Below are 27,998 nucleotides of genomic sequence, written 5' to 3'. Positions count from 1 at the left end.
AACTTATAAGTTACAATTATTAATGATGATCATGAAAGATTTTGAATCTCAATTGAATTGAATTGTTTGAAGCTCATGAATTGATTGCTTCTTTTAAAGATATGTAAATTTCTTGGTATAAAATAGGAGAAAATAAAAGATATCTTAATTATTATAATAGGACCAATAAGATACTACACAAACTAGTATATGTTGAAATATTTTATTGAGAATACAATTTTACCCGCTCACAAGTTTAATTTGTATTGTCTAAAAATATCCTACAATAAAGTGAAGGGAAGTAAAGGCAAACTAACTTTTCTAAGTGTTGGGGGCAAAATACGACCTGCCACGTGGACCAACCAATATAGATTGGGGATCTATTCTCAACTTGTTCATTCAAACAATACATTCCGACCTACACCTTAGCGCATTTGAAGCTCGTGTGTAACTAAGAAGATCTACATAAAGACATGTTTTTGAACTTTGGTAATGTTGAACTTTGGCCTGACAACTCGTAATCACCTAACCGCTTGTCGAGACAATTATAATGGATTGACCCTCCCCATTTGCCTAAGAACATCCAGCCCTCTTTTTCAGGTACACTATTTTGTTTGATTTGCCCAGCTCGAGTTTAGACTTACTTAAACTTCAGAATGTTGTTGTTGGTTCTTTTTGCATAGATTTTTCATTGCATAGCTTGCTCCATCCTAGTTCGTCCGGGTGAGGAGTGGTCGACATTCGGTCCTTGACATAATTCAACATAAACACCCATAATTTTTTCATATCATGGAAACTTAACCTCAAATTCAAATGGTGACAGTATAAATTAAATAGAAATGAAGAGTCAGTTCAATAAGGATGCAAATCTAAAGTCCACTAAAAAGTTTTAGAGAGAAACGTTCTTGAGGTAGGACAATAGCATTTATAGAGATGCAATTAATCGAGACATTTTTAATTATTAGTTATGGCATCAGTATCAAATCAGATTTGAGTATATAATTAAGGGCAACATCTCGATTAATACACTAATTTTGGGCTGAAAATTGGAGAGATTTGCCATTTTATAAGAAGGGAAAATATGTAAATATAGGGTAAGCAGCAATTGTGCATAATGTTTTAACTTTTTTAAGGCCCAGAAAAGGACCACTTTCAAAAGGTGTAAACTTTCCTTCTTCCACACTCAATTTCTAAAGACCCAAAATAGAGGACAAGTTTCTGCCTTTTCTTTTCTTTGTAAATATCTCCAGAGGATAAATTCTCTTTTTCCATAATCCCTCTATAAATCAGATTTATTTTTTAAATTACTCTTTGAACCTAACAAATACTACAGTAAATAATAAAATTTCAAATAACATAAGATTTTCAATAATTCAAAGAGTGAGAGTGAGACACTTGATTTTCAACCGTATTGCCAGCCAAGAATAAAGTCACATTAAAAATATTTGGGTATGATTCATTTAATATTAAAAAGGAATTGTACTATGAACAGATGAACTCAACCCAGTTAAAGCAAGAGAATAATTTGTTTAACATGAAGGGAAAGTCGGTTCCTTTTCTTGATCAGTTGATTAATTAAAAGTGGCTGAAAATTAATGTTCAAGTACAAAAGTTTAATTGCAATAGTAGTTTAAGTAGCAGCAGCCACCACATAATTCTCAGCATAAAGGTAGAGGGCCAACAGCACAGTTTGGCAATGGTTTTTGAGGCCAAAGTAGAAAAGGCATCACTTTCTGTGATGCTCTGTCTCAAGTTGTCTGCTTCCTCCTGCCCCATTCTTTCACTTGCTTTCTTTAGCCCTCTTTTGTTAAGGACAAGGGTCCTACTTCTTCCTATATACAATCCTACCAAAATAATGTATTTCATCTCGCATACATTGTCTCGTTGGAAAAGAGAACGAAGTACATCACAGATAAGTAATGAAATTTTAACGCTAGAGTTTATACTCGTTCGTCTCAAACTTGAGATACTTCTAGTCTTTTGCAATCGTAGGTTCTACTATAATGTGAAATTACAATGGGCTTTTCTCGCTCCACAATACTTTCAAGGTAGTACGACAATGTCTACCTAGAGTAGATTTCCCCCTGTGATTTATAATACTGCTTGCTCTATGTGAAAAAGGTGCTACGACACCGTTCGTTACTATTGGACAAATTTCTCTTGTTTTCTTCGTGTTCTTTGCCATAACGCCCATTTTGGGACGCCGTAGAAGGCCAGGTGCCGAAAGTAACCTCTATTCAGCTCGAAGCATTGATTCTCCATAATGAATAGGCTAGCTCAAGATATAGTGGATGTAAGTTCGAAGGATTGTATGTTACTCGAGTCAGGAATACATTTTCGATTTTGGAACGAATAACGACTAACCCTCCCTTGGGTTTGAAAGAAGAAAAAGAACGTACCCTTTACTTTATCTCATTAGATTCAAAGATCTCAATCTCAAGAAGTACCATATCATATGTGTAACGGAGACGAACATGACAAAGCAAGCTGCAGCTTCTAAGTACCTAACAAGCACCACCTAAATTTGGTTTTGGTGAATATGATTTGGCTCCACCGTCCTTATAACATAACCCAAAATTTAAAAATCTCCTCTCTTTTTCCTTTTCTCCCTGATTCTCGACAACCAAACAAGAGAAGTCCACCAAACAATCCACACGAACAGCAAAAGCGAAACCTGAAAACCATGGAATTGATTTGATATACAGCCAAGGGGTCATTATCTTAATCCACATGTTTCGTTAGTTAAAACATTAATTACTTAGTAAATGACGCCGGCTAGTAGTTTCAAGACAGCACTGTTTGAGAGCCACTTCCCATCCTAATCATTAACCGCAAAATTTGATTTAGAAAGCGTTTTCTGAACCTGCAAAAGGAAAGGCAGAGAATGACCCCCCAGCCTTGGGATAAAATTGACTGATTGTTTTGGAGGTCCCAGTGCTTTATTGCCCATGAATATGATAACTCATTCCACTAGCAAAAAAAGAACTGGAAAAAGTAGGAGCAAATAAAAGGGCTGCCCATTTCTGAGATTGGCCTTCATGATGCTGTATTGAAGGATGTAGGAAAAAGACTGAAGTGGAAGGAAAGCACACTGGTTTAGATGTTGATTGATGGGATTTTAATCTCCCAAACTTGGTGGTTATAATGTAATGTTAGCTTGAGGAACAAGAAAATGATCTCCTCTGATATTCTGTCTGTTTCAATGGAGTTGGTACTCTGGTTGATTACCACAGCACTTCCACCCTTCTGCTTCCAATTTCAACAAAAGGGTGATAAAATACATGGGACAAATTAATCAGGCTACAATTATATCCAAGACAAAAAACACATATATAATATGCCTCTAATTTTCTGAGACTAGATTATAAAACAGGGGAGAGAAGGAAATATCATCAAATACATTGGTTCTCATTGCCTTGTTTTGGTAGATAATAGAAGAGAGATCATTTAAAGGATACATAATACTAATACCAATACTCAAGGCAGCTTTCTTACATAATAGAAGAGAGACGGGATAAAAAAAGTTGGGTTTGTTTCCATGAGGAACAAACTCAGATTATTTAAGACATGTAGAAGAGAGAGATTTCTGATCCCTACACGAAATCCCCCGGCTGAGGTTGATCAGGAGGTGGAGGATTTGGAATATGAGGCAGGAGAGGAGTGCCGTGCTCTATCGGCCCGGGTTTTACCGATGTCTTTGAACTTGGAACTGGATCAATGGGATGGTAGTCATCAAGATTTAGATCACCTTGGTGAACCTTGTTTCTTCTCGGGCTATCATATTCATCATTCTGAAACTGGAAACCAAAAGACAGATTTCAATTCCATTCATTATGGACATTTGTAACCAATCTCATTAATCATGAAGCTATTAGTTAGGGAGAAACTATGTTCTTTTCTAACGATGGTGACATAGGTAAAAAATTAATGGTTGGAATTGAAGTCTTGAGAAAACAAGTACCTTCAGCTTCCTGTTTAATGGAATGGCAGAAAAAGATTCATTTGGCTCAAGATGGCGGTGGTTCAGAGCCATATCTGCAACTACAATCAAGAAAAGTACATCAAAATCAACATGCAATTGCAGTAGATCAGTATGTACACAATTCAGACATGCAAAATTACTCAATTTGTAATTTATTGCTCAATGCATGAGGAAGAAAAAGGTTTATGATTCTTAAAAGAACTTGACAATGGCTGTGCCAGGGGCAAACCCAGATGGAAGATGAGGCTACTTCTACTTAAATGTATCATCGAACCTGCAGACTTCCTTAATTAACATAAGCATACCAACATTATTAAAGATAAATTGATGTGCCGCTTGATTATTGAAACGTGACTTAGTTGCTGGTGAAAGGGCTAAACATGACTTAGTTGCTTTAATTTTAGCATGAAAAAAAACCAAAGAATCCCAGTAACTGTAGTATGAAAAGACCCCATTACAAGAAGTAATCACTGAGATCCCCCAAACACAAAGGGGTCAAATAGAAAGACAGTTTGGAAGTTACTAATTTAAAATGTAGTCAGAAGATTCAAATAAAAATGACAATGCCATCAGATGAAACAGAGCAGAGAACAGGGGGCAGGACCATCGTTATCAATAAGCAAATAAAGAACTAAAAATGTGATTAAGCAAACATTAATTTCCAATTTACCCGAGCTGGGAGAGGCATTAATATAGCTTGGAAAGAAAAGCAGCAATAAAGACATCTGGAGCAAGAAAAACAAAACCCAAAACCCAGAAAGCTTCATAATGCAATGTGCAAATGCAGACAAAAATGCGGACAAGACTCAAAATCAGTCCAACTCGCAGACTCGAAAATGAGAGTGTATCCAGTAAAAAAAGGAAGGAAAAAAACCCTCTTCCAAGGATTCTTAGCCGGAGAAGCCCTTGAAAACTGCTCGTCCATGAGGCCTTTAAAACAAGAACAACAGTGGAAGTGTGGATTGGCATTTATTTCGATCAGAAGCTGATAAATCAGGAGAACGACAATGCATTGCTATCAAATCATCTGCATTGGCTACAGGCTGTGGAGGAGTTAATGTCCGCTTCGCGTTTGCAGAAACTGCGTAAAATTAACTAATCTAACATGGCAGAGAATGGGAATGCGAGCTGTCAGATAGTCACAAAGACAAACTATATATATAAACAAATAAGATAACGCACAACGTCGGGGGTGTAGCTCATATGGTAGAGCGCTCGCTTCGCATGCGAGAGGCACGGGGTTCGATTCCCCGCACCTCCACTTTTTGTCGTTTCTTCTCTTCATTTTCTTCGTAGACGGATGGCCAAAATTGTGTGCAAAACCAAATTAATTTATTACTGAAATTCTCTCATATCGCCGTAGTTCATACTTCATACGTATTTTTCTACCAAAAAAAAAATCAATCAATTTAATGTTCATTTCAAGACTAAACTTATAAAATAACATCTATTTTGGAGGAAGAAAAGAAGAGGACAATTGCACCTCTTGGTTCGTTTTATATTTTTTTTTTCAAAATTATAGATGAAATTTTAAAAATTTCTTTCTAATTTTCACCATAGATAATTTTGCCCCTTATTTCACCAAATACTTGTATCTTTTTTAAAAGTTTCAATACTACTTCTGAACTTTCATAAACATTTCAAAAATAGATTTTTTTTGGATGAAAAGTTAAATAATTACGTGGAAGTTTGTCTAGATAAAAAAGAGATTAATGCAGAATTCGGTAGACAATGGAGAAGCAAACTCTCTTTGACAATTAGAAAGAAAACTTTTAGGACAAACATGAGATATTAATTGCTACATCATTCCAGATTTTGCAACATCGACTTTTCGTTCAAAATATTAAGAGAGGTTTACTCAAATGGTATTTTTGGAATATTTAGGAAAGGTGAATAATAATATTGAAACTTTTAAAATGATATTTAGTACCTTTAACACAAATGGTAATATTCTAGAGTACTTTCGTAGATAAGAGGTATACTTATCAAATGGTACATTTTAAGTTACAAAAATAGAAACTAGTTCAATCCTTTAATTGGAAATATGTGCAGAAAGCTCTCTACCAACAAAGGGCTCACTGGTCATCCATATAGATTTCTTAAGCTCCAAAAACAACTCTCATAGTAGACATGTTCTACAAATACATTCTTCTCTTAAACACCATTCTCCTACTTCATTTTGGAAGTTGTTTACAAGATACATGACGGGCACGAAAAATTCTCGAGGCACGACTATCTACGTTGTAGTAGAGAGACAACAATGGTTAAACGTAGCTAACAATCTAAGCTCATACAAAATAAGTAGAAGAGAGAATGGCTTCTGCTCTCTACACATAACCGCCCGGCTGATGTTGAGGGGAAGGTGAAGGATTTGGAATGTAGGGTATCAGAGGAGAGCCATGCTCAATTGGACCATGTTTTATGGATCTCTTTGAGCTTGGAACTGGATCAACGGGGCGGTAGTCGTAAAGATTTACATCACCCGTGTGTGTGTTCCTCCTCATTGGGCTACTATGTTGCTTGTCCTGCAACTGAAAACCAAAAACAAATATCAGTTATAGAAGGTTGCATCTAATCTCAAGATGTTGTTGGGATTTGAAGCCATTAGAAAGCAAGAACCTTCAGCTTCCTGTTTAATGGTGATGCGGATAAACGTTCATTCGACTCGAGATGGCGGTGGTTCGGAGCCATGTCTGCAATTGCAATCAAGAAAGACATATCAGTAATATGTAGAGTTACACTTGTAGTAAAAGAAAACATATTTTAACTAATAGTTCAAGTATGTAAAACAACCCAGAAGTTCAATGCTTGAGGAAGAAAAGGCTAATAAGTTCAGAACTAATAGAAAGAGCTTAAAAATGGTAGTGGTCAGTGGCAAACCAAATGAAAGAGATTATTGAAATGGAAACAAGAAGAGAATATAGTGTATCAGCTTAAAAGCATTAAAAAGAATATAGTAGAAGTATCAAAAGTAGGGATGCAAATACAATGCAAATACAATCAAAAGTAGGGATGCAAATATAATAAAACAAATACATTTGAGACCAACTTTGATCAAATGCAGTCAGATTGAAGTCAACACAACAACATCATCGGGTAAAACTAAGCACAGAACAGGGAATTTTGAGGTTTTTACTGTAAAGAACAGAGGCATGAGCTACGAACATTTCGTAGAAACAAACAAATAAGCAAGTGGATGTGATTGTACAAATTTACCCGAATTTGAGGAGGCATTGATATTGCTGGAAAAGTAGAGAACCAATAAAGATGTGTGGAGCACAAAAAGTATAACCGACGAAAACCTAAAAAGCTTCATAATGTCGAAATGCCCACAAATAATGTGGACCAAGAAGATCAGTCCAAGACGCCACACTCCAAAGGAGAAGATACCCAGAAGAAAGGAAAAAGGACCCTCTTCCAAACACTCTTTTCGCCCTTCAAAACTGCTTGAGGGAAGAACAATGGAGATATTTTGACATAATATTTGTGTCGGGAAGTGAAGAATAGAAGAAACAAGAAGAGTTTTTTAATGGCAATTGAATTTATGGTGTCATGTCACTTGGCATGGATGGTCGGACTACAGGGTGTGGAGTTAATGTCGCGGCGGTGTCGAACAAAACAAATTTAAATGCACGACCAAGCGTTGGAATGCGAGCCATGCGCCACTTCTCATGATTTTTTACGAATATATAATAATGTAAAGATCAACAAATCATCGGGGGTGTAGCTCATATGGTAGAGCGCTCGCTTCGCATGCGAGAGGCACGGGGTTCGATTCCCCGCACCTCCAAATTTATTTTATTAACACTTTTTGTTTTCTTCCGTATTGATTTAGGTGTTGAGCTCAATTAATTAAAGCTCTACAGTATTTATTTTCTTCATGCGTTTTGGAAGCAACTCATCGTTTTGCGAAATTCATATTTTCTAGTTTTAAGTTGTCATAAATTATTTCTGCTGGTTTTCGAGTTCACTGCTCAGCACATCCATTGGTTTTTTTTTTAAGAATGAAAGTCTAACAATTAAGTTAGGGATCAATTTCTTTTCAAAAAAAAAAAGTTAGAGACCAATTATGGCAGGTTTTTTACCTTTATCAATTCATTGTTTAAAAGAGCCTCTATATATTACAATCTCTTCAAAATAAAATATGATTCTTAACTTCTGAACTAGTCGTTGCTACAGTCCACATGAAATTATAAATTGTTTAAAATTTCAAAAAAGTAGTAAATCCTAATCAAACTAAAATTAAAATGATGCATGTTAAATTTAATTATGAAGCAAAACCCATTAACCTATTATTTAGTTTGACGACTATGTTGAGCATTGCATACAAATTTTTCTGCTATCTGAATGGAAATTAAAATATGATTTTAATCGCCATATTGCCCGTAACTAGTACCAAAAATATCATCTTCCCCTTCACATCTCTGATTCGGAAATTCCAGAGTTCGTTTTCAGCAAACAAACTGCTGAACTAAATATTCACTTATAAAAAGAATTTCTATTATAATCCATCTTCGACTCAACAATCCATCACGTGTTGTTAGATAAACCAATCTATTAAAAGCCCATTTTCAGAACCAACTTTTCAAATATTAACATTTAAATATTGAATAAGATGAACTACAGCCATAAAAGAGCCAATAAAACAATATAACCACAGCTGCATTCTGCTACAGCCACTGCAGAAACTTCAAACATATTCTTTGATTCCACTAACTCAAAAGTGTAGACATGATTTGTAAGCCTGAATCAGGCTCAAACAATCCCACTACAGACGCAGATTGGCAGTAAAGTGCAACAGAAGTCTTTTGATAATTTACTTGGATAATAAATGGCCCACACCAAGAAGAAGCAGATAACTCTAGCATGCTCATCTCCACAACCTCAGGAGACAAGACCTCCATTTTCAGCGGTACTGCAAGACAAGTTCATAAATTTAAGCACACCCATATGAATTGATATATTTGTATCCTGATACTAAGAGAATTGATCGTTAAAGAGTATACAACATTTTGTTTTGTTGCTATAGCCATTCAGCATCAGAAAATCATGACCAATATGTCACAGAATGGCGAATGCAAAGATTTCAAAAATAAACATTTATGGATAACCTCTGCAACAAAGCGAAGAGAAAAGTAGATTGCTGCAGGGCCACCAAATAATGAAATTATCAATATGATTCTATGAAGCTATGCCCTGTGAATAAGTTGGTGGTGGATATAAGAAATTAAATTACCTTAATGAAGCCAATTTCTTTGGCGTTACTACGGAAGCACTGCCTACAGCACATCAGACCATACTTGCGGATCAATCCATGGGGGTTCCCGCAGACTCGGCTGGCAAATAACAAGCTCACAGATGTTAAGATGGAGATTAATAGTTCATTGGAAACCGGCATACAGCCACATTCGAAAATCAGCTTAATTTTTTCGATTTCGTTTCTGCTTATGAGAACCATGTAATCTGTGCCGAACGCGACGGTAATTAAACGAATTCCTCTGAAATCCGAGCCAATAAGATCTCAATTACATGAACAGTTAAAAGGGCAGCCGTTGAACATGGTTCATAATCAAAATCCAATGTGAAGAGGGGCATATTCGGGTGAAGATGCAAAATTGAGATAGAGGAGAAGACATACCAAGTCCGAGAACCGGGTCCGTAGTTCTTTGGATGTGAATTCCACACGTTTGAATGTCCCATCGTCTTCTTGGTTGATCGATCGATGCCCTAGAAACCGTTTGGAGCAGCTCTGACAGCCGCTTCGCTGAACTGAAAGAATCAATGAGCCCTAGAGAGGGCTGAAGCGTTGATACACAGCAGCGGATACCAATACGACTGGGACATTTTTCCCTTCTAATATTGTTTATTATTAATAATAAGTAATATTATTAATATTATTAATATTACTTATTAATAATAAGTAATATGTTTAAGAATAAGCATTATGCGAAATTTGAATATACGATTCCTCCCATAATTGTTGCGACTCCAGTCACCCTAGTCACTCTTATTCAGGATCCTTTCAAATTTTGTAGGAGTGAAATTACTCTATTATCCTCATGTTTCAAATTCCACATTTTTCCATCTTGATTCTCGAATCTTTCCTCTTCCTACATTCCCAAAAATAAAACCTTAAACCTATATTCTCGGACCATTCGTCTCATCCATTTCCTCCCTATTCTTGGACCCTTCGTCTCCCTCCATCCACAGTGAACATTCTATTCCATCTATTCCAATGTTTTGCATCCACCATCACCAACGAACATCATCGTTGTCTTGGATCTCGGAGGAAGCGAGGTTATTGGCTCGAATCTTCGAAAATTTTCGTTTTTAGTGTTAGGTTTCCATTTTTGACACTATCTGAAGCAACCAATTTGTTTTACGGTAGATTGTAGGGTTCTAGATATCGAAAATAGAAGAATCGTTTTCCATATTCAATCTCGTACTCAATCCTGCAAATCGAATAAAACTAGGTGAGATAAAAAAATGGTTAACAAAAAAAATAAAATAAAATAAAAATTTTGCTTCATCCTGGACCAATCTTGGTCCGGGAGATGTCTCGGACCAATCTTGGTTCGAGATTAGTCCAAAATGTGTCCCGGATCATGTCCCGAACCAAATTGCACCGGAATTGAATGCGAGATTGAATTATTCAATTCCGGACCGGATATTGATCCAAGACAACAATCTGAACCACGTTTTTTTTCTAAGAACTTCGTTCCAGCTTAATATATTGATGGGGAAATATTTCAAATAATTTCAACAATTTTAAAGTAAAAATGTTGAAAGTGTAACATACCTAACTTTTCAAAAGTGAAAATAACATGAAGTTTGTTTGTTTTGGAGTTCAAACCATAGGTAAAACGTGAGTTTAGAATTTGATAGAATAAATAGGTGAAAATTTAATATATCAAAAATGAAATTTTTCAAAGATAGAAAATTGAAGAAGTTAAATAGAAGAGGAGGTGTGGCCACAAATTAGGTTTTTTCAAAAGAATGTCGTAGGGAGGTGTCATATATTCAAATTTCTCAAGATAATAAGTAATATTATAAAGAAAAAAAATCCAATAAATGCCCCTACAACGCACCGTTTTATCCCATAAAGCACAACCCTGCCCCGGGCTGGGGGTGACTGATAGAAGCAATATTTTTTTAGTTTTACTAGATGCCATAAATATAATATATATTTTCCAAAGATATTAGAAACTTGGTGACTTTTCTTATTCTAAATGCCTGAGATACTTATTGGAATGACATGTTTCAAAAGTTTGTCTATGATTAATAATTTTTTTATGACATATGTAATAAATTTTAATGGAATAACATCTTTACAGTTTCTTTTTCTTTTTATAAATATGTAGGTATTATAAGGTAGGGATCAAGACCTTTTTTTAATTATGCTCATGTTCTCTGCATTTTAACCATGGTAAAACAGCGAGGTAATTTGAGCTTTAGATGAAATGAGGAATGGTCCAAAGATTATTTTATAAAAAGCAAATAAGTTATTTTTAATTCAAAATTTGTTATGTTTTAATAAATAAAAATTTTGATTTAATTTCAATTTTATGGACTTTTTTTTTATACATATGGACGTTATTTTAGTTTTATATGTTTCAACTCAAAATGGCAGTTGGTTAAAAAAATAGCAAAGTATTTTTAGAAATCACAAATTTCATCCTTCTAATTTTGGTCCCTAGTTTAAAATTTAAAATTTAGTTCATTTCAATTTGATCCTTATAACTTAGATTTTAATTTTAATGTCGGTCCTATCAACTTGATCACTAGGGTTTAGTTAAATATAACTTTGGTTTTAATTCTAATTCGGTCCTATAAATTTGATTCCTATGGTTTAATTATATATTACAAATTTTTCCTAAATTGTATTTTAACATCTAAAAATACTCACTCTTTTTCCTATAAATTTTAATACACTCCACTAACACACATCCAAATAGAAAACCCAAATAAAAAATTGGTACAAAACTTTTGAAACTATGAGACTGGCCATATAAATCAAATTTAGCCTAAATCCAAATCATGGAAACTAAAACTAAATTAAACCTTTTTTAAAACATAAACCAAATTCAAACTTGCTAATTTAGTGCACTCATTTTTTTTTTTAAGTTCAAAATGTGGGGACGGGAATTAAGAAATTAATTAGTAAAATATATTATATTATACATTTTGCTTGTAAGAACATCACATGACAGGGGCAAAACGCATTATTATCAATAATTATTGTAATCGGAGTTTAGCCAAACTGCGAAGGGCCGAAAATGGTAGTTTTCTTAGAAAATTGCATGTGGTACTGAATCCCGATTCCATCATACAGCTACTGCTACAGCATAGAAAACGTCGACGAGTCTGCGATGCGACACCACAAACATTATACAAACGTGTGATTGAAAATAAATTATGGCTACTGGTACTATCGTCTCTCCACCGCAACGCCAGGGTCCTACTCCTTTAAAACAATTCCCTTCACCTTCTAGATTTCAATTACAACAAGTTTGGATCAAGCCACAGAATGTTTTGATATAGACCCAATACAATATCCAACACAAATTCTGTTTGGGAAAGAAGAATGCGCCACTCTAAATTGGGTGTTTCAGTTTCAATTGGTAAATTATAAACAATTATTCTCTTCAAAGTAATGCTTGCACGAAATAAAATTGTAGACTTACACAAACCCAGAATAACAAACAATCAATGTTTGTCACTGTCAGCTAGCTCTACTCAGGAGTTGAGAAGAAGAAGGAGAAGAAGAAGAAGAAGAAGAAATGGAAGGCAGAGGATCCGTAAACAAAATATATATATATATATATATGCATAACATGAAATTATATGAGGCATACACCCAAATCTAGTTGAATTATTATTTCATAGATAAGGAAACAAGGAGAGAAGAGAGCGGTCAAGATTGGAGTAAACATGGTAATCAGTGAATTTTCTACGTATAGCGCTAGTTTCTAACATGGAAGTGACGTCTTTAGCTGATTTATATATATATGTAGATGATTGTTTTCAAATCTCTTTATTACCTGGTTTCCATATGACCCAAATTCATGGTGTTGGATTTACCAAGAACAGTATGCCGATTGTGAGTGAGTTTAAGACATATGCTTCTTCAGAACCTGGTGCCAATACATGGAGCGGATCGAGCCCACCCAAAGATGTTCCATAAGGATCTCCTCTTTCGACGTATTTCTGGGAATTCACCGAGCTCTGATTCGTTCCTCCTCAGCATCTCCCACATCACGTGCACGTCCTCGTATTCGCAAGCCCTAACATCTCGCCCAAGTTTCAGTAGCCCTGCTCCATTTCCACAAATTCAGTATTCAATTGAATTTCTCAGTGAAAATCATACCATCATCACATTCCCATTGGCACCAATTCTAATTATTAATTACAGTCATCATCAATCAATTTGAAATTCGAACCGTCAACATTGATTTATGAGCAATTAAGCCATTTTAATCAACACGAAACCATCAAAGTTTGGAATAGACGAGAAATTTACATAAGAAACAACTCACTCACCGCGTTTGCGGAATCCGAGACGAGAGGCGACGCTGCAGCAAAAGCTTCGCAGCGGAGTAGTCATCCTGCTCCACCATTCCATTTTGTAGTGCTCTTGCTTCTTCAACTCCAGCGAGAGAAGAGATCAAAAGAGAGACGAGACACTGAGATCTCAGATGTGAACAACCAGAAAATTCACCTGAATGCACACAAAAGAAAAAAAAAACGCCATAAGTTCGATTCAAACTTTGAAAACACGAAAACAGAATCGAAGAAAAAGAGAACAGAGAGCATAAAAGATTCGTGGATAGAAACTTGGCGAAACGTACTCTCTTCGTCTCCCTCCTCTAAAGAAGCTTCTTGGGAACAGTGGGGGCGTAATTCGATAAATTAACCGATTTTCCGGCCGATCCGATCAACGAGTGCCACAAGTCGTATCTCGAGATCGGCTTCTCACCGATTCCAATGCGACCGTTGCGTTGATCACGACGGCCTCTTTTTGGGCATTTTTTCTCTCCACGTGGGATTTTCTCATTGGTTGATCAGACTTCTATCGATTCGTGGACCACACGTACTCTTCGTTCAGTTAGAAGTGGAGGCGCGTGGCCATGATGCTCTCTTTCAGGACGCTAATCAAGCCTTGGCGTGAACTTCACGCTCTCTAGAGTGGGCCCGCCTTGGTCCTCGTGGAATCAGGAAAATGCAGCTACGTGGCACTCAGGATATTTTGTTTTTATTTGCAATTATTTATTTCTTCGATGTATATCGGATTAACCTAAAATTCATTTTAACATTGAATCTCAATTGTGAGCTTAAAATAATGAAAATGAAGGTTGACCTAATTGTACATTTTACGATCTAAAGTCATTTATAAAGGACCTTATCTAATGTGATCTTTTTATGGTTTACTTTAACAAGTGTGTATGCTCACATTTTTTATACTAAAAAAATCTTTTAGAATAATCAAACCCATCATTTGGATTTTCTTTGGTACTACACTATACCTTAATCATTCGTGTACTAAGATCTCATTTTAATACATTTTTTTAAATTTTTTTATTTTGATCCCATTTTAATTAGGATATTTTTAAAAAGTCTATTTTAATTTATGATCTCATTTTAATACACTTTTAAATTTTGTTTATTATGATCACATTTTAATTAGGGTAGTTTTAAAAAGTCTATTTTAATTTATGTACTAATAAAAAGAATCTATACTACTTTTTTTTTAGTTTTAAAACGTCTATATTTTAATTTATGTACTATTTTTAACTTTAAAGAAAATTTTTCTATACTACTCTGTAGTTCCTATATTTTTTTCTTTTTTTTTTCCGTCTATTTTAATTTAGGTACTATTTTTAGCTCAAATTTTTTTTTTCTATATTACTCTTTAGTTCCTATATTTTTTTTTCGTTTTAATGAATATTCTTTTAGTATATTATTTTAGTTCCTGTATATTTTTTACTTTTCTGTAGGTAAACATCCATTTTAATCCTTTTTAATGAATATTATTTTAGTTCCTATATATATATATTGTTAAAGTGTATATATATTTGTAAATATCCATTTTAATCCTTATGCTTTATAGTTTTAAAATATTAAGTGATTATTTACCCTTCAATTTTTCAATTTCATTTTTATCCCAATTACTCTAACAATAATACTTCTATCTCAATTACTTTAAAAGGTAGCCATAAATTTATATTAACCCTTGAGCCTAAGGTCGCTCTCTGCCAAGAACAGAAAAATTCTTAATTTCTAAGGAGTAATATTATTATAACTCGCGAAGCGTTTCCAAGGTTGGTTTAAATCCCATCCAATGAACTAAGAAAACTCCCAAGCAAACATGAATAACATCTCATTGACTCCATTTCTGATATTTAAATTAAAATCATAGCCAACAGAGTGGAAACATTGAATCTTTTTTAGTAGATTCTATTATGGTATTAATAGTGCAAAAAGAGAAGAGGGGGGATAAAGTTTAGGGATCATTTCTTAAGATGGGGAAAACAGGCATATAATTCAGATTTCGGGTGCCTTGCTTCTGCATGTTCTCTGCACTTCACCTCTGTAGTTGTACATATAAACGTCTGCATGCATACCTTGCACTGCAACAATTCACAATAAACCCACTTTCAAGATCCAAAACACTGCAATTTCTAACTCATTCTACACTAAATATACTGAGTTAGTCCTTAATTTGTCCATACAAATCTGTTTAATTTGTTAACCAAAAGTTGACGTGTAGGTGTAACATAGTTTCAGCGCATAGTATGATTGAATCTTTCAAGTTACAAAGATTACAAAAGAAATCAGAACATAATTAAGATTTAGACTCAGGATTACCTGTATTGTCATGGCTTTCTTGTTTGTTTCCAGCTGACTTCCTGTGGAAATTATTCCAATCAACTCTAAAACTTTATAAAGGGAAATCATCATCTTCCCCCCCAAATGAAGAAAAACAATAAAAATTGAAGTAATTATCTTTTTAGCTACAATCCTTGATGTGGAAATAAGCTAGGAGCTAAATTTGGTGGGTCATAAACCAAACAGAGAGGTTTGAGTGGCAGGTTAATTAATTAAATCAAATTACCTCTGGAGGACTTTTGTTTCTCCATGTTCCTCTCCCGAGCCATTCTAGCCTTCTGGCCATTGCCTCCGCCCATTTCCCAAGTGGAAGGTTTTCAGATTCAGAATCAATCACGTAGCCCCAATTGCAGAACTTCGTGGATATATGTAGGAGTTTCTTCACCGATGGATACAATGGGAGCCAGTGATGATAGCACAAATAGCAGTGGAAAGAAACTGTACAAAAATTATTCTATTCAATAACAAACGACGCCGTGTGGTGGGTGCAAGTGCAATCAATTAATGGAGTAGTTGGGGAGAGTTGTGGTTTTGAAAACTGGCCACCTCGTTCACACGTGGAAGTTGGAAAAGGAAATTCATTATTGTCTCGTCCTCTACTTTTGAGCCTTTGAAGTGAGCACATGTCGGGAGTCAGCGGTAGAGTTTGTCCGTCCGGTGCCACCTCTCAACAACACCTGGCGCGATGCCAGAATCGAAGGCTTATGAGAGCGGATTATTATAGTGAGGCATTTTATCGAACACTTGGTGTGCAAAGTGGGAATATGTGATGACCGAGGAGAGAGGCAGAGGCAGAGCAGGCACTGATTGTGTAATAACGTGGATAAACATTGGAGTTAAATAGGTATAATGAATATAATATGGAATATTTGGTGGGCGTGGAAGCTGATAGCATATTAATGGATGGTGGAGCCTCGCAACTCAGCCAATGTCCAGTGAATCGGAAAATGTTGTTTTTTTATGAAACCAAAAGGTACAAGATAATTTATCATATTTCAGGTTCATGGCCGGCTGCGATTCATTATTTGAATTTAAATATTTTGTGCAAGAGATAACACAGTCATAGTTAAAGTATTTTACTCTTTCTTTTGATATCGAAAGTTCGTCAGATCTCACAGTTTCTGTAAAAAAAAAATCTTTCATATAGGATACATATGTCAATTTTCCTATAAATATCTTGAGATTATCCCATTTTACAGATTAAAAAAACTAATTTAACATTGGACAGCTTGATAATGGTTTGAATAGATTGGATTCTTTGAATTCATATTGATATGGTATTTAGGGTTTAACATGAAAAATGTAGACTACGAATAAGGCATCAATTATGAAAACATAAGGGGGAAAACATCTTTATTCGTCTCCGTAATGTAATTAAGCTTGATATGAAGTTGCCGTAGCCCACACACATTTTCACTTACCGATCATGGGCCATTCATGTTACCTCCATACACACCACCACCACCAATGCCACCTGAACCACCTATTCCGTCGGTGCCGCCACCACCAATGCCACCCGAACCACCTATTCCACCGCCGCCGCCACCTGAACCACCAGTTCCGCTGCTGCCACTGCCACCGCCACCGCCACCGCCAATGCCACCTGAACCACCAATTCCGCTACCGCCACCACCACCAATTCCGCCACCTCCACCACCTCCTGAACCACCTATTCCACCGCCGCCGCATCCTGAACCACATACTCCACCTCCTCGACCTCCACCCATGCCACCTGAACTGCCTATTTCACCACCGCCACCATTACCGCTACCTATCCCACGCCTACCATAGCCAATACCTGAACTCGAGCCATATCCAACGCCAGGTCCAAAGCCACCCCCCGAACCATAACCAGTGCCCGTCCCAAATCCACCGCCTCCTTCCCCGCCAGATCCAAAACCACCGTTACCTGAGCCAAAGCCTCCCACAGGCCCAGCGCCAGAGCCACCACCACCAGCTGATATTCCCCCATAACCACCAACCATGAGCTCTAAAAGGCGAACCTCTCTTTTGACCTTCGTATCTTCTACAAGGCCATTTCCCATTTCATGAGTACTCAAATCACTTTCAAGCTTCCATTTTCTTGAATTTGCAGCGTCAGGAACATCACTGAAGAAGACAAGACAGAAAAGGAGGCTCCGCGAAACCAAATTGTTTCTTGTCATTGCTCTGCGCCAACTAAATGCAACTGCACATCTGGGGAAAAAAAGCACAACATTTTCTATATATATTTGTAAGAAAACAGTAGAACAAACATAGAGACTACCAGGGATCGCATGACAGGCTTCTGAAATCATGATATGCTTGCGAGGTGATTCTGGTTGTAAGAGCTATCGGCATGATGATTGGTGCGTAGCTTGTGAGCGACCTTCTTACGGTTAAGAGGCCCTTCTGAAGTTTTATAAACTTGACTAATATTTTCAAAAATTGGTTGACAAAGGAAAGATAAATTTTATACAATCAGATATAATTGGGTGCACAATTATACAAACAGATGTTTCATTTCCATCTAAAAATAGTTCAAAATTATTTTGAAAAAGAAAATTCTTACACAAGTTTGAACCTCGCGAATGTATTTAGAGGAGAGCTAGCTCAAACTTCTTTGGAACTTCTGGATAAATCATTAGAGTCCTTGTTATCATAACTTTGATTTTGATCCTTCTTGTCAAATTCTATTCCCTGAAATATCATTCTCGAGGACCGATACTTGCTCCCGAAAGCTGTACCAAAGCCCCATCCAAGTCCCAATCCAACACCGCAGCCCCCACCTACCAAAAAAGGATTACAGAAGAAATAATTCAGCGGAATGAAATGGATGTGTTGAAGGAAAATATTTGTGTATAGAATATTTGAGTTGATTACCCGCACCAAGGCCCAAGAAGTTCAAAGGCATTCCTGTAGAATAAACATCTTTATTCAGGTGAGGCATGTAATGGCAGAAAAGCTACATCTCCCATGTTAATGAATACTATGTGCCTGGAGAATTTAAAGGGAAATAATGGAATATACAATTCGATCTGTGAGTTATAATCAGTACTCGGTTCAATTATGTATTTTTACATTACTACTAACCAGAAATGTGATCATCTAGATAGAATTACTGTTACCTCTAGAAAGAAATGAAATCCAAATCTTCCTATAAAGAACGAGGCGAGATCATTAAATTCATACCAACCTAGAGTTCAAGACTTCTAATAATATACCAAAGCACAAAAAAATATGGTTACATTACAAAAGAGGCGCATAACTCAGATTTTAGCTAGCTAAGATTTTTTTTTTTTTATTTTATAAATAGCTATACTATAGGCATCAAGGGAGCTTACACCCTTTCAATTAACCTGTGGAACAACGGTCTGACTCTTCATATATTGTTAAAAAACTCGTAAGGTGCAAAACAACCAAAGTAGATGGGTGATATAGTTTGAATCCATGACTTTAAAAATATCAAGATTTACAGCAGGCCCTTTAGATTATTATGCCATCCGAGTAAGGTAATCCTTTCACTAGTCAAGATAAGAAGCTCTAAATTTGCTGATGTGAAAGCTCTAATTGAACGAGACTATTAACCAATATGTTTATTTACTTCCTTTAGTGTAATGTAACTAGCAGATTTTATACACTAATACACGCACGAATGCAAATCTATACTACATAGGGCGATCAAGAACTACCCGCTAATGGGTCCAAAATCTTTTTCCCACAGACCACTGGAAGTGGAACTGATGCTGGGAATACACGTAGACAAACTGTGTTTTTGTTTGAGGTGCAGGTTATGTAAGCCTAATAGCCAAAAGGATCGATGGCGATAGATAAGCACTACCCAGTTCATCAATCATATAAGCGTACTCGTAGAGTTTTTACCTCCCAGCCTCTTACATTTCATTGTTCTGCCTCTACCAATCACAAAGGGATTCCCCATCTTCACTATTCACGACTCACCAAAATAACAAGCTCTATTTATTCCTAGCAAATAACCTATTAAACAGATCACTGATGTACCTCAGTTCTGCAGTCATTTCAAAATAATGGAGATACAGAGACATCACAATTATTGCTTAACAAGAACAACATAAGTTATTTTCAAAAGACAAACCAAGCTCTATTTGTGTTCCTAACAAAAATCTCTTTTCAATTCATAACTCGAAATACTTGGTGTTTCAAAAGAACACTAGCAATACATCCCGTGGTATGGATTTCATAGTATTCCCGCAAATTCTTTCGGCTGACTTCACCAGCTAATATATTAAATCCAACCTAATTAGAAAAACAAATGAAGAAAATGTTTGAAATCATCTTGGAAATTCAGGAACAAGCTCACAATGTAAAACAGGAAAAATTAATTAAACTAAGCCCGAGAGAAACGATCAATAATAACTGTGGTCCGATGTTACATACCTCCGAAGCCCCATCCGACGCCGAACCCACAACCGACACCAAAACCTCCATAGGAAGAAAATAACAGCAAGAATCAGTTAAAAAGACCAAGAACAAATAAGAATATACAAAATATCCTATAACGAAATCAAAATTAGTGAATCTATGGTACCAAATCCGACACCAGCTCCATTGAAGTTCGTGAGTACCATTGCTCGCAGCTGAGGCGCCAGAAATGTAGAAACAGATAACGAGTGAGATCAAGAATGAACAGAATAAAGGATGCGAAAATTCATAGCCAAGGTATAAGAGAGAACAAAAATTACCCCGAGCGGAAAGAGAGATTAAGAATCGAGTTACTTGAAGATGAATCAATTTGTGTTGGTTTGCGAACGGAGTCGAGTTTAGTCTGAATTCGGCGGCAGCAGGAAGGGCTTTTGTTAGACGAAGGCTTTTGGCCCACTTGTTTCTTACAAATAGTTGAAAAGAAAGTTGGAAAACACATCAATTATTACCCTAAACTTGGTAACTAATATTACCGTAAACTTTAAATTTCATCCTATTACATCTTAAATTTTGATAAGTACTACAATCATTATCTTAAAATTTAAATATGATTGGGAATCGAAATTTTATCAGAAAATATGATTATGAATCGAAAATCAAATCGATGATCCAAAATTCCAGAATTTTGTTTCAAAAGAGAGGACATTGGAAGGTTTATCTCGTAGGTCACCAAATAACGATAAAATAAAACCACTCGCTCCTTCACTACTTATGTAAGCCTAATAGGAGAAGTAGTGGTGTAAGATATCACTAATCATATCTAATTGTATTAACATGGTGAAGACTCAAAAATGTAGTACGAGTAGTCTTTTTTGAACTTTTATGTTTGATTTGGAAAACGATCGAAGTTGCAAAAGTTGGAATCGATTAGCTAACGAGCGAAAAATAGACATGTAAAATAGTGTTAGTATTTTGACGTTTAAGTTAGCGTTTGTCCAATATATAGCGTACTGTCATATATTCTATTAAGAGGCATGTGCTTCCACTAAGCTAGCGATTAGTAATGCTTCTGGAGCAGAAGCAAAAAAAATATATGTATTTGAGTTACATTTTAAAACAATATTATAATTGAGAAGCAATACAGAAAACAAAAAAAAAAAATCTAATCTTCTGCGGGTTAGAGTTGTGAATGTCACCCCAACCACTGCTTTCTCTGTTTATTCCTTTTATTTATTTTATTTTATTAGAAAATCACTCCATCAGTGTTCATGATGGAAAAAAAAATGTAATTGGTAATGCTTGTTAACCACAAATAGTTTGTTAATTGTTAGTGTTAAATTTCTGTTGCTCCTCTCGAGTCACGAGTGAGGTGGGTTCAATACTGAAACAGGTAAAATTAAAGCTACTAAATACAAAATTAAAGCTACTCTAGTAGTAGAAGTGTAATTAAACCAACATTTTCTATGCTCAATCTTATTGCAAAAGCAATGGAGAAACCAACGAAAGAGGTTGGAGTAACAGGGAAGCACCAATGAAGAGCAAACAGATGGAAGGATTAAATCAAAGAAGAAGATTTCACATTTTGAACGCTGAGAAAGAATAGTCGCCGATCATGTTCATGGCACGATCTTGTAAGCTTTAAACTTGTCAATCCAAGAAATGAATGAATTCTTGGAGTTCCTGAATCCCAAGAACCCATGCTCCTTGCTCTTGTTCATACTATCTATCATGCCTGAGCCGCTCAAAGTAAAATCTGCAAACCACCAAGTACCCACCTCCTCCACTTTGGTTTGCTGCAGCTGATTCTCCTTAACAATTTCTTCCCACACTGAACCTTTCTCCTTCATCGTCTTCTCCAACGACAATCTCTCATCCTCTTCTTCGAACCCATAATCCTCGATGTTAAACTGCTCTGCCAGCACCTTCCAGAAATGCTTCCACTTGAAAACGTCGCCGTTGTTGCAGTTGAACGCCTCGTTCTTCGCGTACGGATCCACCGCCGTCCATATATGCTGCTCCGCTATCAGATCTGCGTCGGACGCCACCCTGAAACCCTCCCAATCCGCTCTGTTGCCGGGGAATTTCAACGGGCGTCCCTCGTGCTTGCATATGGCGGCGTAGACGCATAGGGTTCCGACGATGTTCATCAAGCTGAAAGGGGAAAATCCGAAGATAGTGTTGGGTCGGATCACCGCCCATGTCAGATTCTTCCTCTCCTCTACCTCTTCGAACAGTATATCTTCTAGTGCGTAATAGAAATTTGGGGATTCCAATCGAGGCAAATCCTCTGTGAAAGGGGGATCGTGCTGCTGCGTCGATTTACCGGAGATGCTCTCGAACGATCCAATGTAGTGCTTCGCACCGGTTTGAAGGGAGATATGGCGGAGATTCGTTGCGTTCGGAATCACTGATCGCAAAACATTGCGGAGCATTTTTCCGTTGGCCTCGCAGTTCTCGATCTCGGTGGATCGATTGGTCCAGGTGACATAGAAGACATGAGTCACATCAGCGAGCTGCGAGAGTTTGGCTTCTGCGTCTTGCGGATCGGAGATGTCGCATTGGATGTACTCGATGGGATGGTCGGCGTTCCAGTTTGGCCTGGGCCTCCGAGCGACGCCGTAGACCTTCCAGGGGCCGCCGGGCGTGTCGGCGAGAGGAAGAATCTCGGCGAGGCTATTCCCGACGATACCAGTAACACCGATCACCAAAGCGACGCTCTCAAAGCTCCTCGGAGGTTCATCTTCTTCGAATTTCTTCTGCAAAAATGGGATTAAAGAAATCGATTAGAGAAACAGGAAGACGTTTCGGAGACAAAAACACGGCCGCGGATGCAAAAAATTGGGATCATCAGTATTACCTTAGCAGCGCCAATTGCTCCGGCCCACCACCAGCTCATCTTCCGTCGGGGAATTGGAAGTAGGTTGAGAAATTTGGGAAGAGGGAGAAGATAAGAAACCAATACTGAATTGAGGAATTCGATCAGTGGTTCAAAAGCTTATAACCGAACGGATTTTACAGATCAGACTTTTCGATTGCAAAACGAAACGCAAACCGTGACGCGAGCGGTGAAACGTGGAAGCACAATCATTGAACCCGAACCGCCACACTGCCCGCCCAGGATTTTCTTTTTACAACGTTTTCGAAATTGTTTTTTAACAATAGAAAAGTATTTCTAATTTAAAAAAAAAAATAATCAATTTATTTGTTTTTTATTCAAAATGTAGAAAATTCTGAAAAAGATATTTTATTGATTGTGCATAATTTAAGCATTCGTTTGGTTTGGTAGCCTAACTAATCTGAATTTTCTCTCTTTTTATTGATTGGATTTTTCCAACAAAATGCAAAGTTTCCAAAGAGTTTCTAAAGAACAACATTTCTACTGTTCTACATTTTTCTTCAATAAAAGATAAGACATCACACATCACACACAGACAGACACAACAAGCATCAACATCTTTAAAAACACAAATTCCCTCGGTCAATACAAAACTGTTGGAAGATTAATTTCTTATCTTATTGTTTTTCGAACGTTTAAATTAATAAATGTAGACCCTAAATGTTAATAATTGTGTAGTTTTCAAATCAGTGAAGAGAGATGAGATATGAATTATTTTTCCTTATAAAAAGAAGACAGAAAAGAAATAAGAGATATCGTGTACACCCAATATCCAGTCATAGAATTTTCTTTTCTTTTTTTTTGGTTGAAATGATCCAGTCTTAGAATTAGAAATGCGTTTATCATTAGGTACACGTCTTTTTATATAATCATCCCTGATAATTATAATTCGTTCGTAATTATTATGTTTTACAAGTCTATAATTTCAAATATAACTTTTCTACGTTTTTCTTATGTTCATTTTTCTGAACTTGGTATTGTATCGACTTATATATAAATCAGATGGTGACGTTTCATATGATGAGATTTCTTTTGAAACATCACCATCCTTCATGCCAAAAATAAACCAGGATAACAAGACGGGAAAAAAACCGTTCTGAGAAGAACCAACCCGATCGAACCACTATTTCAAGTTGAAACTTAAGACATAGCTGCTGCTAATGAGATCAAATGCTCCTTCTCAGTAAAGGCTGTGTACTTTCAGTACATTCCTCCTTCAAAAACTAGGAGCACAAAAAACCAATTACATTCAGTAACAGTGACACTCATCACACTGCAGGAACAACAAGAATGATGCTTAAACAAGATCTTTCTGTTGCGTTTGAAAACAATAAGGCTGAACGAAACCGGGTTCGGGAGAGCGAGCCACTCGATCACCGGACAAAATGTGTGAGAAAATGACTATTGATCTATTTACAATTTGCCGCGTAAAATAGACCAGAAGTTCTACTACAATGGATTCGGATCCTCTTCTAGATGGTTAGTACTGTTATTAATAGTGCACTTACCTTTCAAAGCAGTGTGAGTAGTTTGGCTGGCTGCTGCTTCAGATATCTGGTTTCCAGATAACTTTGACCTTGCTATCGTGATTCTTCTCTAGTGCTGCGACTTTCGCCCGATGAGCTGCTGCTGCCATCGCATTCTTAAAGCCATGACCTCGAGGGAAATCGCAGGCCTCGCTCATGGATGCATATCTAAGTTCAGCAGGGGGAATGAAACAATCCATAGACAGGCCAGGGACATTAAATGCTACTTCCTCAATGGTCCAAGCTTCTTCCATCCTGGTTTTTGTGTGGCTCATGGCTGTTTCCCCAAATCTGAAAAGGGTTACTACAGAACGACCTGAGTGAGCAATCATAATCCCTTCAACTGGTCGGTAATCGTCGAGAAACGAATTGATTGTGGTTTCCCAATAGACAGCGTCACCTCCATTGTTTTGGATGCGGGTCAAATGTGAATCTTCTAAATGTATCAGGAGCCCCGATTTCTGGCTGAAGTATCCAAACATAGTGTGTCTGATTATCTCTGCAGGTCCTTCACTTCTAGCCTTCAATGTCGAAGGATCCGTACAGAGCTTGAGGATGAAACAATCTTCACCATTAACACTCTTCTCTCCAATGCATCTTGCATTAGCAAACATGCTTGCTGTAGTTTTTGGATCAAGTCCCTGCGAATAAGGGAACTTGGTAAACAAATCTTCAATGAGAAAGCAAATTGATAATGCAAAACGAGATAAATAAAGATCAGTTGTGTCACCTGAAGTGCACGGCGAAGGGGTCTAACAGGCCCTTTGGCAGCGTGAGCACCGAGCCAAGGTGTGTGCCTCCACACCAGCTTCCCATTGCAACCAGCATGAACCTTGCTACCCCCTAGAGCTAGCTCAACATACCACATATCTGGCTTCATCTGCCACAGAACGAACCCACCCGACTCTGCATCTTTGGAGGAATTTCGGGTTCTCACGACCTTGTTGGCTGTTTCAAACTCACAGGCTATCATTTTCACCTTTCCCATGGCATAGGCATTGCTTACAGAGTTTTGAAGCTTCTGCCCTCCCGAGGCTGCTGTGTACTGCTGCAATATATACTGGGCAGATGAATTCTCCTGCAGGGAAATCCCTTTACATTTAGTTACAGCCATACATCTCATCTTGTATAAACAATATGAAACATCCGTGTAAAGATCTCTCTCAGAGTAATCTACGAGGTTTTCTTGAATGATGAGAAAATACAGAGATCGGAGTTAAAGAGTAAAATTGGGAACATTATGAGATCAGCACAACGCAAAGAAAGACCAGACTTCACAATGCCATAAATTAGCTCAGAGAGTGAAAAATTAGAACTAACAATGGGGATGTCTTTAATGGCGAGGTGAGGCAGAGGCTCGGCGGAGCTAACATGAACAGGAGCTAACGGAGCACCCAAAACCCCAAGCAGCAGTCTCAGATCAGATCGTTTCTGTGCAGAGCACGAAACGGCGGAAGGTGCCCGGCAGAGCTGCCCTCTCATCCAGTTTCCCCATTTCCCCTCCTTCGAATCCCGACCGTCGTTCCCGTCGGGCCCTTCCTTCAACGGCGACAATGCCTCCGCCGGCCTCAAGCTCCCGGATCTCTCAATCAGCAAGTCCGGTGGCGGCATTTGGTGGCTCTTTCTCCGCCGGAGTAGACCCGACATCGGAGACGCACTTCTCGCCGGACTCTTCGCTCTTGACCTTCCAGGTGAAAGTCCTCTCACAATCTCCCCCTTGAGCGCCGAGAAGAAGCCCTGTTTCCTCTCCATTCGAAACTATTCCTCAAAACTACCGATACACAAGAACGAAACACAAACAAGGAGAGTAGAAGAACTATATGATGGAAGTCACTATAACGGTTCAACAAAAGCAGTACAAAGCTCACTATTGGAACAGCTACGAATCCACTGGGGGAGAGAGAAACAGAGAGAGAGAGAGTGCCGTTTCGTAAAAGGAAACAAGGGATTCAAAGGTTAATAATGATAAACAATTGGGGGTTATATCGCCGCGATACAAACAAAACTGCAATCAGATTCAGGGTATTTTATATAATTACGATCTGGGTCATACTCTTTTCTCTTCAATTGTGTGCCAGTTCGGCTGTTTTCTGTCCTGCTGTAGCCTTTGGGCCTGAAACAATGGGGGAGGATCTAGCTCCGTCGGAAACTTGCAGGAAGAAAAACGCCCTAAACCGATCTCCGGGCGGCGAAATCTAACTGCGGAATCTTGGGAAATGAAATGAGGAGCAAAAACCCAAAACCGTAGATAGGGTTGGAGGAGCGCTATAAGCAACGGTAAAGCCACTGGGAAGTCGCCTCTGGTCAACACCAAATTTTGGAAGGAAAAATGAAAAAGTAAAAATTAAAAAAAAAAGGATCATAGGGCAGTGTGCAGATTAATGCTGGGTCCATCCTCGGACATCAGCGTGCCATGCGCTTGCGCAACGCAATTTTCCATTAACGATATTAACATTTTCAATTGATTAAACATAGTTTTTTTGGGTAATTGAAGAAAGAAAGTAGAAACCGTATAATAATTTTCTTTTTGAACATAAACACATAATAATTTTAATAATGAGTGATTTTTACCCTAGTGTGAAAGAGATTTAAATCAGTTAAAAAATACATGGTCATATACCTTTATTGAAATGATGATTTAATTCCTAACAAAAACTGACAATATTACTTTTCTACACATAGTGTATACTTGTATCTTTAATTGGACATTTTAGGCTACGGACTTAATCATACCAAACTTTAAACTAAAAACCAAATTGTGACATATTAATGAGAGTGGATGGGTTTTTTAATCTAAAAGGTTTTTTTGGGGGGCGTCCGTTCCAAATCTGTGTTGAAAAGTAGGTGTTTGGCGATGATGCTTAGAGAGAAGCAGTAGTTTACGAAAAGAAAATCGCCAATCACGGAAAAGACAAGGGCTTGCGGTCCAGTTTGGCCGTTTTATTCTCACCCACTCGAACCACACCATTTCCACAACAAAATTGTCAAATTCTGGTTGGAGTTTTCTTTTGGAATCACACTAGTAGTGTTTGGCTGCCACCCAACGCTTGACTTATCCCTGGATTGCACAATCCTTCTTCTGCCCCTAAGGCCTACTTAGAGAGAGAGAGATGACAAAAGTCCAAAATCAGCGCAAGTCTCGCCGGGCAGGCAGTAGGTAAAGAGGAGGGTGGTGGGAAATGGGAATTGGGAACTGGGCAGGGGCAGTTTCGTCAAAGTAGAGCACTTTACAGCAGCTGTGGAATCTCCCTGACCTGTATTCTTCTTTAAAGAAAACACAAGGAGATCGCAAACGAATCCATCTGCTGCCTGCAACTGGTTTTGGCTTTGTTTTCCTTTGCCCATGTGA

At 37.4% G+C, this 27,998-nt stretch overlaps 7 protein-coding genes and 2 non-coding genes across 12 annotated transcripts; 2 read left to right on the top strand and 7 right to left on the bottom strand.

Annotated features, from left to right (window-relative positions):
* Nucleotides 1-3,358: 3,358 nt before the first annotated feature.
* On the bottom strand, nucleotides 3,359-5,023 carry LOC111021399 (uncharacterized). 2 transcript variants are annotated; one of them, XM_022299375.2, is made up of 3 exons: nucleotides 4,632-5,023; nucleotides 3,941-4,014; nucleotides 3,359-3,776 (listed from the first exon to the last, which is right to left on the bottom strand). In XM_022299375.2, exons 1-3 carry the CDS (start codon nucleotides 4,726-4,728, stop codon nucleotides 3,573-3,575), a joined length of 375 nt encoding a protein of 124 aa, XP_022155067.1. In that variant the 5' UTR covers nucleotides 4,729-5,023; the 3' UTR covers nucleotides 3,359-3,572. The 2 variants fall into 2 exon arrangements, with proteins under 2 accessions (XP_022155067.1, XP_022154397.1); XM_022298705.2 differs by having other exon boundaries at nucleotides 3,941-4,020; nucleotides 4,632-5,020.
* A 126-nt stretch (nucleotides 5,024-5,149) lies between these two features.
* Nucleotides 5,150-5,222, top strand: TRNAA-CGC (transfer RNA alanine (anticodon CGC)). The gene has a single exon. It is a non-coding gene; the product is annotated as a tRNA-Ala (tRNA).
* A 711-nt stretch (nucleotides 5,223-5,933) lies between these two features.
* LOC111023285 (uncharacterized) lies at nucleotides 5,934-7,523 on the bottom strand. The gene is made up of 3 exons (XM_022301012.2): nucleotides 7,178-7,523; nucleotides 6,581-6,654; nucleotides 5,934-6,492 (listed from the first exon to the last, which is right to left on the bottom strand). Exons 1-3 carry the CDS (start codon nucleotides 7,275-7,277, stop codon nucleotides 6,289-6,291), a joined length of 378 nt encoding a protein of 125 aa, XP_022156704.1. The 5' UTR covers nucleotides 7,278-7,523; the 3' UTR covers nucleotides 5,934-6,288.
* A 155-nt stretch (nucleotides 7,524-7,678) lies between these two features.
* On the top strand, nucleotides 7,679-7,751 carry TRNAA-CGC (transfer RNA alanine (anticodon CGC)). The gene has a single exon. It is a non-coding gene; the product is annotated as a tRNA-Ala (tRNA).
* An 890-nt stretch (nucleotides 7,752-8,641) lies between these two features.
* Nucleotides 8,642-9,809, bottom strand: LOC111008726 (small ribosomal subunit protein uS14z/uS14y/uS14x). The gene is made up of 3 exons (XM_022281515.2): nucleotides 9,600-9,809; nucleotides 9,198-9,297; nucleotides 8,642-8,876 (listed from the first exon to the last, which is right to left on the bottom strand). Exons 1-3 carry the CDS (start codon nucleotides 9,659-9,661, stop codon nucleotides 8,868-8,870), a joined length of 171 nt encoding a protein of 56 aa, XP_022137207.1. The 5' UTR covers nucleotides 9,662-9,809; the 3' UTR covers nucleotides 8,642-8,867.
* Nucleotides 9,810-15,323: 5,514 nt separating this feature from the next.
* On the bottom strand, nucleotides 15,324-16,732 carry LOC111013659 (uncharacterized protein At2g23090). Its single transcript, XM_022288265.2, has 3 exons — nucleotides 16,074-16,732; nucleotides 15,827-15,867; nucleotides 15,324-15,588 (listed from the first exon to the last, which is right to left on the bottom strand). The coding sequence occupies exons 1-3, from the start codon at nucleotides 16,144-16,146 to the stop codon at nucleotides 15,469-15,471; spliced, it is 234 nt and encodes a 77-aa protein (XP_022143957.1). The 5' UTR covers nucleotides 16,147-16,732; the 3' UTR covers nucleotides 15,324-15,468.
* A 351-nt stretch (nucleotides 16,733-17,083) lies between these two features.
* LOC111026129 (glycine-rich protein) lies at nucleotides 17,084-21,531 on the bottom strand. 3 transcript variants are annotated; one of them, XM_088119624.1, is made up of 6 exons: nucleotides 20,548-20,707; nucleotides 20,394-20,442; nucleotides 20,243-20,287; nucleotides 18,710-18,742; nucleotides 18,399-18,615; nucleotides 17,084-18,258 (listed from the first exon to the last, which is right to left on the bottom strand). In XM_088119624.1, exons 2-5 carry the CDS (start codon nucleotides 20,431-20,433, stop codon nucleotides 18,440-18,442), a joined length of 294 nt encoding a protein of 97 aa, XP_087975750.1. In that variant the 5' UTR covers nucleotides 20,434-20,442; nucleotides 20,548-20,707; the 3' UTR covers nucleotides 17,084-18,258; nucleotides 18,399-18,439. The 3 variants fall into 3 exon arrangements, with proteins under 3 accessions (XP_087975750.1, XP_022159834.1, XP_087975749.1); XM_022304142.2 differs by lacking the exon at nucleotides 17,084-18,258 and having other exon boundaries at nucleotides 18,279-18,615; nucleotides 18,716-18,742; nucleotides 20,548-20,708; XM_088119623.1 differs by lacking the exons at nucleotides 17,084-18,258; nucleotides 18,399-18,615; nucleotides 18,710-18,742 and adding an exon at nucleotides 19,829-20,101 and having other exon boundaries at nucleotides 20,548-21,531.
* A 142-nt stretch (nucleotides 21,532-21,673) lies between these two features.
* VEP1 (NAD(P)-binding Rossmann-fold superfamily protein) lies at nucleotides 21,674-23,218 on the bottom strand. The gene is made up of 2 exons (XM_022304111.2): nucleotides 23,085-23,218; nucleotides 21,674-22,983 (listed from the first exon to the last, which is right to left on the bottom strand). The coding sequence occupies exons 1-2, from the start codon at nucleotides 23,121-23,123 to the stop codon at nucleotides 21,844-21,846; spliced, it is 1,179 nt and encodes a 392-aa protein (XP_022159803.1). The 5' UTR covers nucleotides 23,124-23,218; the 3' UTR covers nucleotides 21,674-21,843.
* On the bottom strand, nucleotides 23,085-26,846 carry LOC111010692 (uncharacterized). The gene is made up of 3 exons (XM_022284199.2): nucleotides 25,970-26,846; nucleotides 25,380-25,727; nucleotides 23,085-25,290 (listed from the first exon to the last, which is right to left on the bottom strand). The coding sequence occupies exons 1-3, from the start codon at nucleotides 26,399-26,401 to the stop codon at nucleotides 24,670-24,672; spliced, it is 1,401 nt and encodes a 466-aa protein (XP_022139891.1). The 5' UTR covers nucleotides 26,402-26,846; the 3' UTR covers nucleotides 23,085-24,669.
* Nucleotides 26,847-27,998: the final 1,152 nt, after the last annotated feature.

Source organism: Momordica charantia (assembly GCF_013281855.1).
Source record: "Momordica charantia cultivar OHB3-1 chromosome 11 unlocalized genomic scaffold, Mcharantia_2.0 BLBB01000011.1, whole genome shotgun sequence".
NCBI lineage: Eukaryota > Viridiplantae > Streptophyta > Magnoliopsida > Cucurbitales > Cucurbitaceae > Momordica > Momordica charantia.
The sequence above is the reverse complement of the archived record's forward strand: the minus strand, read 5'-3'. Positions and strand labels throughout refer to the sequence as shown.

What these genes read in the sequence shown, in the direction of transcription:
- LOC111010692 (XM_022284199.2), bottom strand. Translation starts at nt 26,401, where the DNA reads ATGGAGAGGAAACAGGGCTTCTTCTCGGCGCTCAAGGGGGAGATTGTG. An exon ending in CCATTAAAGACATCCCCATT is followed by an intron (nt 25,728 to 25,969) that starts GTTAGTTCTAAT and finishes ATTTCCCTGCAG; the next exon opens with GAGAATTCATCTGCCCAGTA. An exon ending in CCCTTCGCCGTGCACTTCAG is followed by an intron (nt 25,291 to 25,379) that starts GTGACACAACTG and finishes CCTTATTCGCAG; the next exon opens with GGACTTGATCCAAAAACTAC.
- LOC111013659 (XM_022288265.2), bottom strand. Translation starts at nt 16,146, where the DNA reads ATGGGCGGAGGCAATGGCCAGAAGGCTAGAATGGCTCGGGAGAGGAAC. An exon ending in GAAACAAAAGTCCTCCAGAG is followed by an intron (nt 15,868 to 16,073) that starts GTAATTTGATTT and finishes TAATTTCCACAG; the next exon opens with GAAGTCAGCTGGAAACAAAC. An exon ending in AGAAAGCCATGACAATACAG is followed by an intron (nt 15,589 to 15,826) that starts GTAATCCTGAGT and finishes GAATTGTTGCAG; the next exon opens with TGCAAGGTATGCATGCAGAC.
- LOC111026129 (XM_088119623.1), bottom strand. Translation starts at nt 20,726, where the DNA reads ATGTGTTTTCCAACTTTCTTTTCAACTATTTGTAAGAAACAAGTGGGC. An exon ending in AATCTCTCTTTCCGCTCGGG is followed by an intron (nt 20,443 to 20,547) that starts GTAATTTTTGTT and finishes CTGGCGCCTCAG; the next exon opens with CTGCGAGCAATGGTACTCAC. An exon ending in TGGAGCTGGTGTCGGATTTG is followed by an intron (nt 20,288 to 20,393) that starts GTACCATAGATT and finishes CTTCCTATGGAG; the next exon opens with GTTTTGGTGTCGGTTGTGGG.
- VEP1 (XM_022304111.2), bottom strand. Translation starts at nt 23,123, where the DNA reads ATGAGCTGGTGGTGGGCCGGAGCAATTGGCGCTGCTAAG. An exon ending in GAGCAATTGGCGCTGCTAAG is followed by an intron (nt 22,984 to 23,084) that starts GTAATACTGATG and finishes CCATTTTTGCAG; the next exon opens with AAGAAATTCGAAGAAGATGA.
- LOC111023285 (XM_022301012.2), bottom strand. Translation starts at nt 7,277, where the DNA reads ATGAAGCTTTTTAGGTTTTCGTCGGTTATACTTTTTGTGCTCCACACA. An exon ending in CAATGCCTCCTCAAATTCGG is followed by an intron (nt 6,655 to 7,177) that starts GTAAATTTGTAC and finishes TTGCAATTGCAG; the next exon opens with ACATGGCTCCGAACCACCGC. An exon ending in CATTAAACAGGAAGCTGAAG is followed by an intron (nt 6,493 to 6,580) that starts GTTCTTGCTTTC and finishes TTTGGTTTTCAG; the next exon opens with TTGCAGGACAAGCAACATAG.
- LOC111008726 (XM_022281515.2), bottom strand. Translation starts at nt 9,661, where the DNA reads ATGGGACATTCAAACGTGTGGAATTCACATCCAAAGAACTACGGACCC. An exon ending in GGACCCGGTTCTCGGACTTG is followed by an intron (nt 9,298 to 9,599) that starts GTATGTCTTCTC and finishes GTTATTTGCCAG; the next exon opens with CCGAGTCTGCGGGAACCCCC.
- LOC111021399 (XM_022298705.2), bottom strand. Translation starts at nt 4,728, where the DNA reads ATGAAGCTTTCTGGGTTTTGGGTTTTGTTTTTCTTGCTCCAGATGTCT. An exon ending in TAATGCCTCTCCCAGCTCGG is followed by an intron (nt 4,021 to 4,631) that starts GTAAATTGGAAA and finishes TCTTGATTGTAG; the next exon opens with TTGCAGATATGGCTCTGAAC. An exon ending in CATTAAACAGGAAGCTGAAG is followed by an intron (nt 3,777 to 3,940) that starts GTACTTGTTTTC and finishes TTTGGTTTCCAG; the next exon opens with TTTCAGAATGATGAATATGA.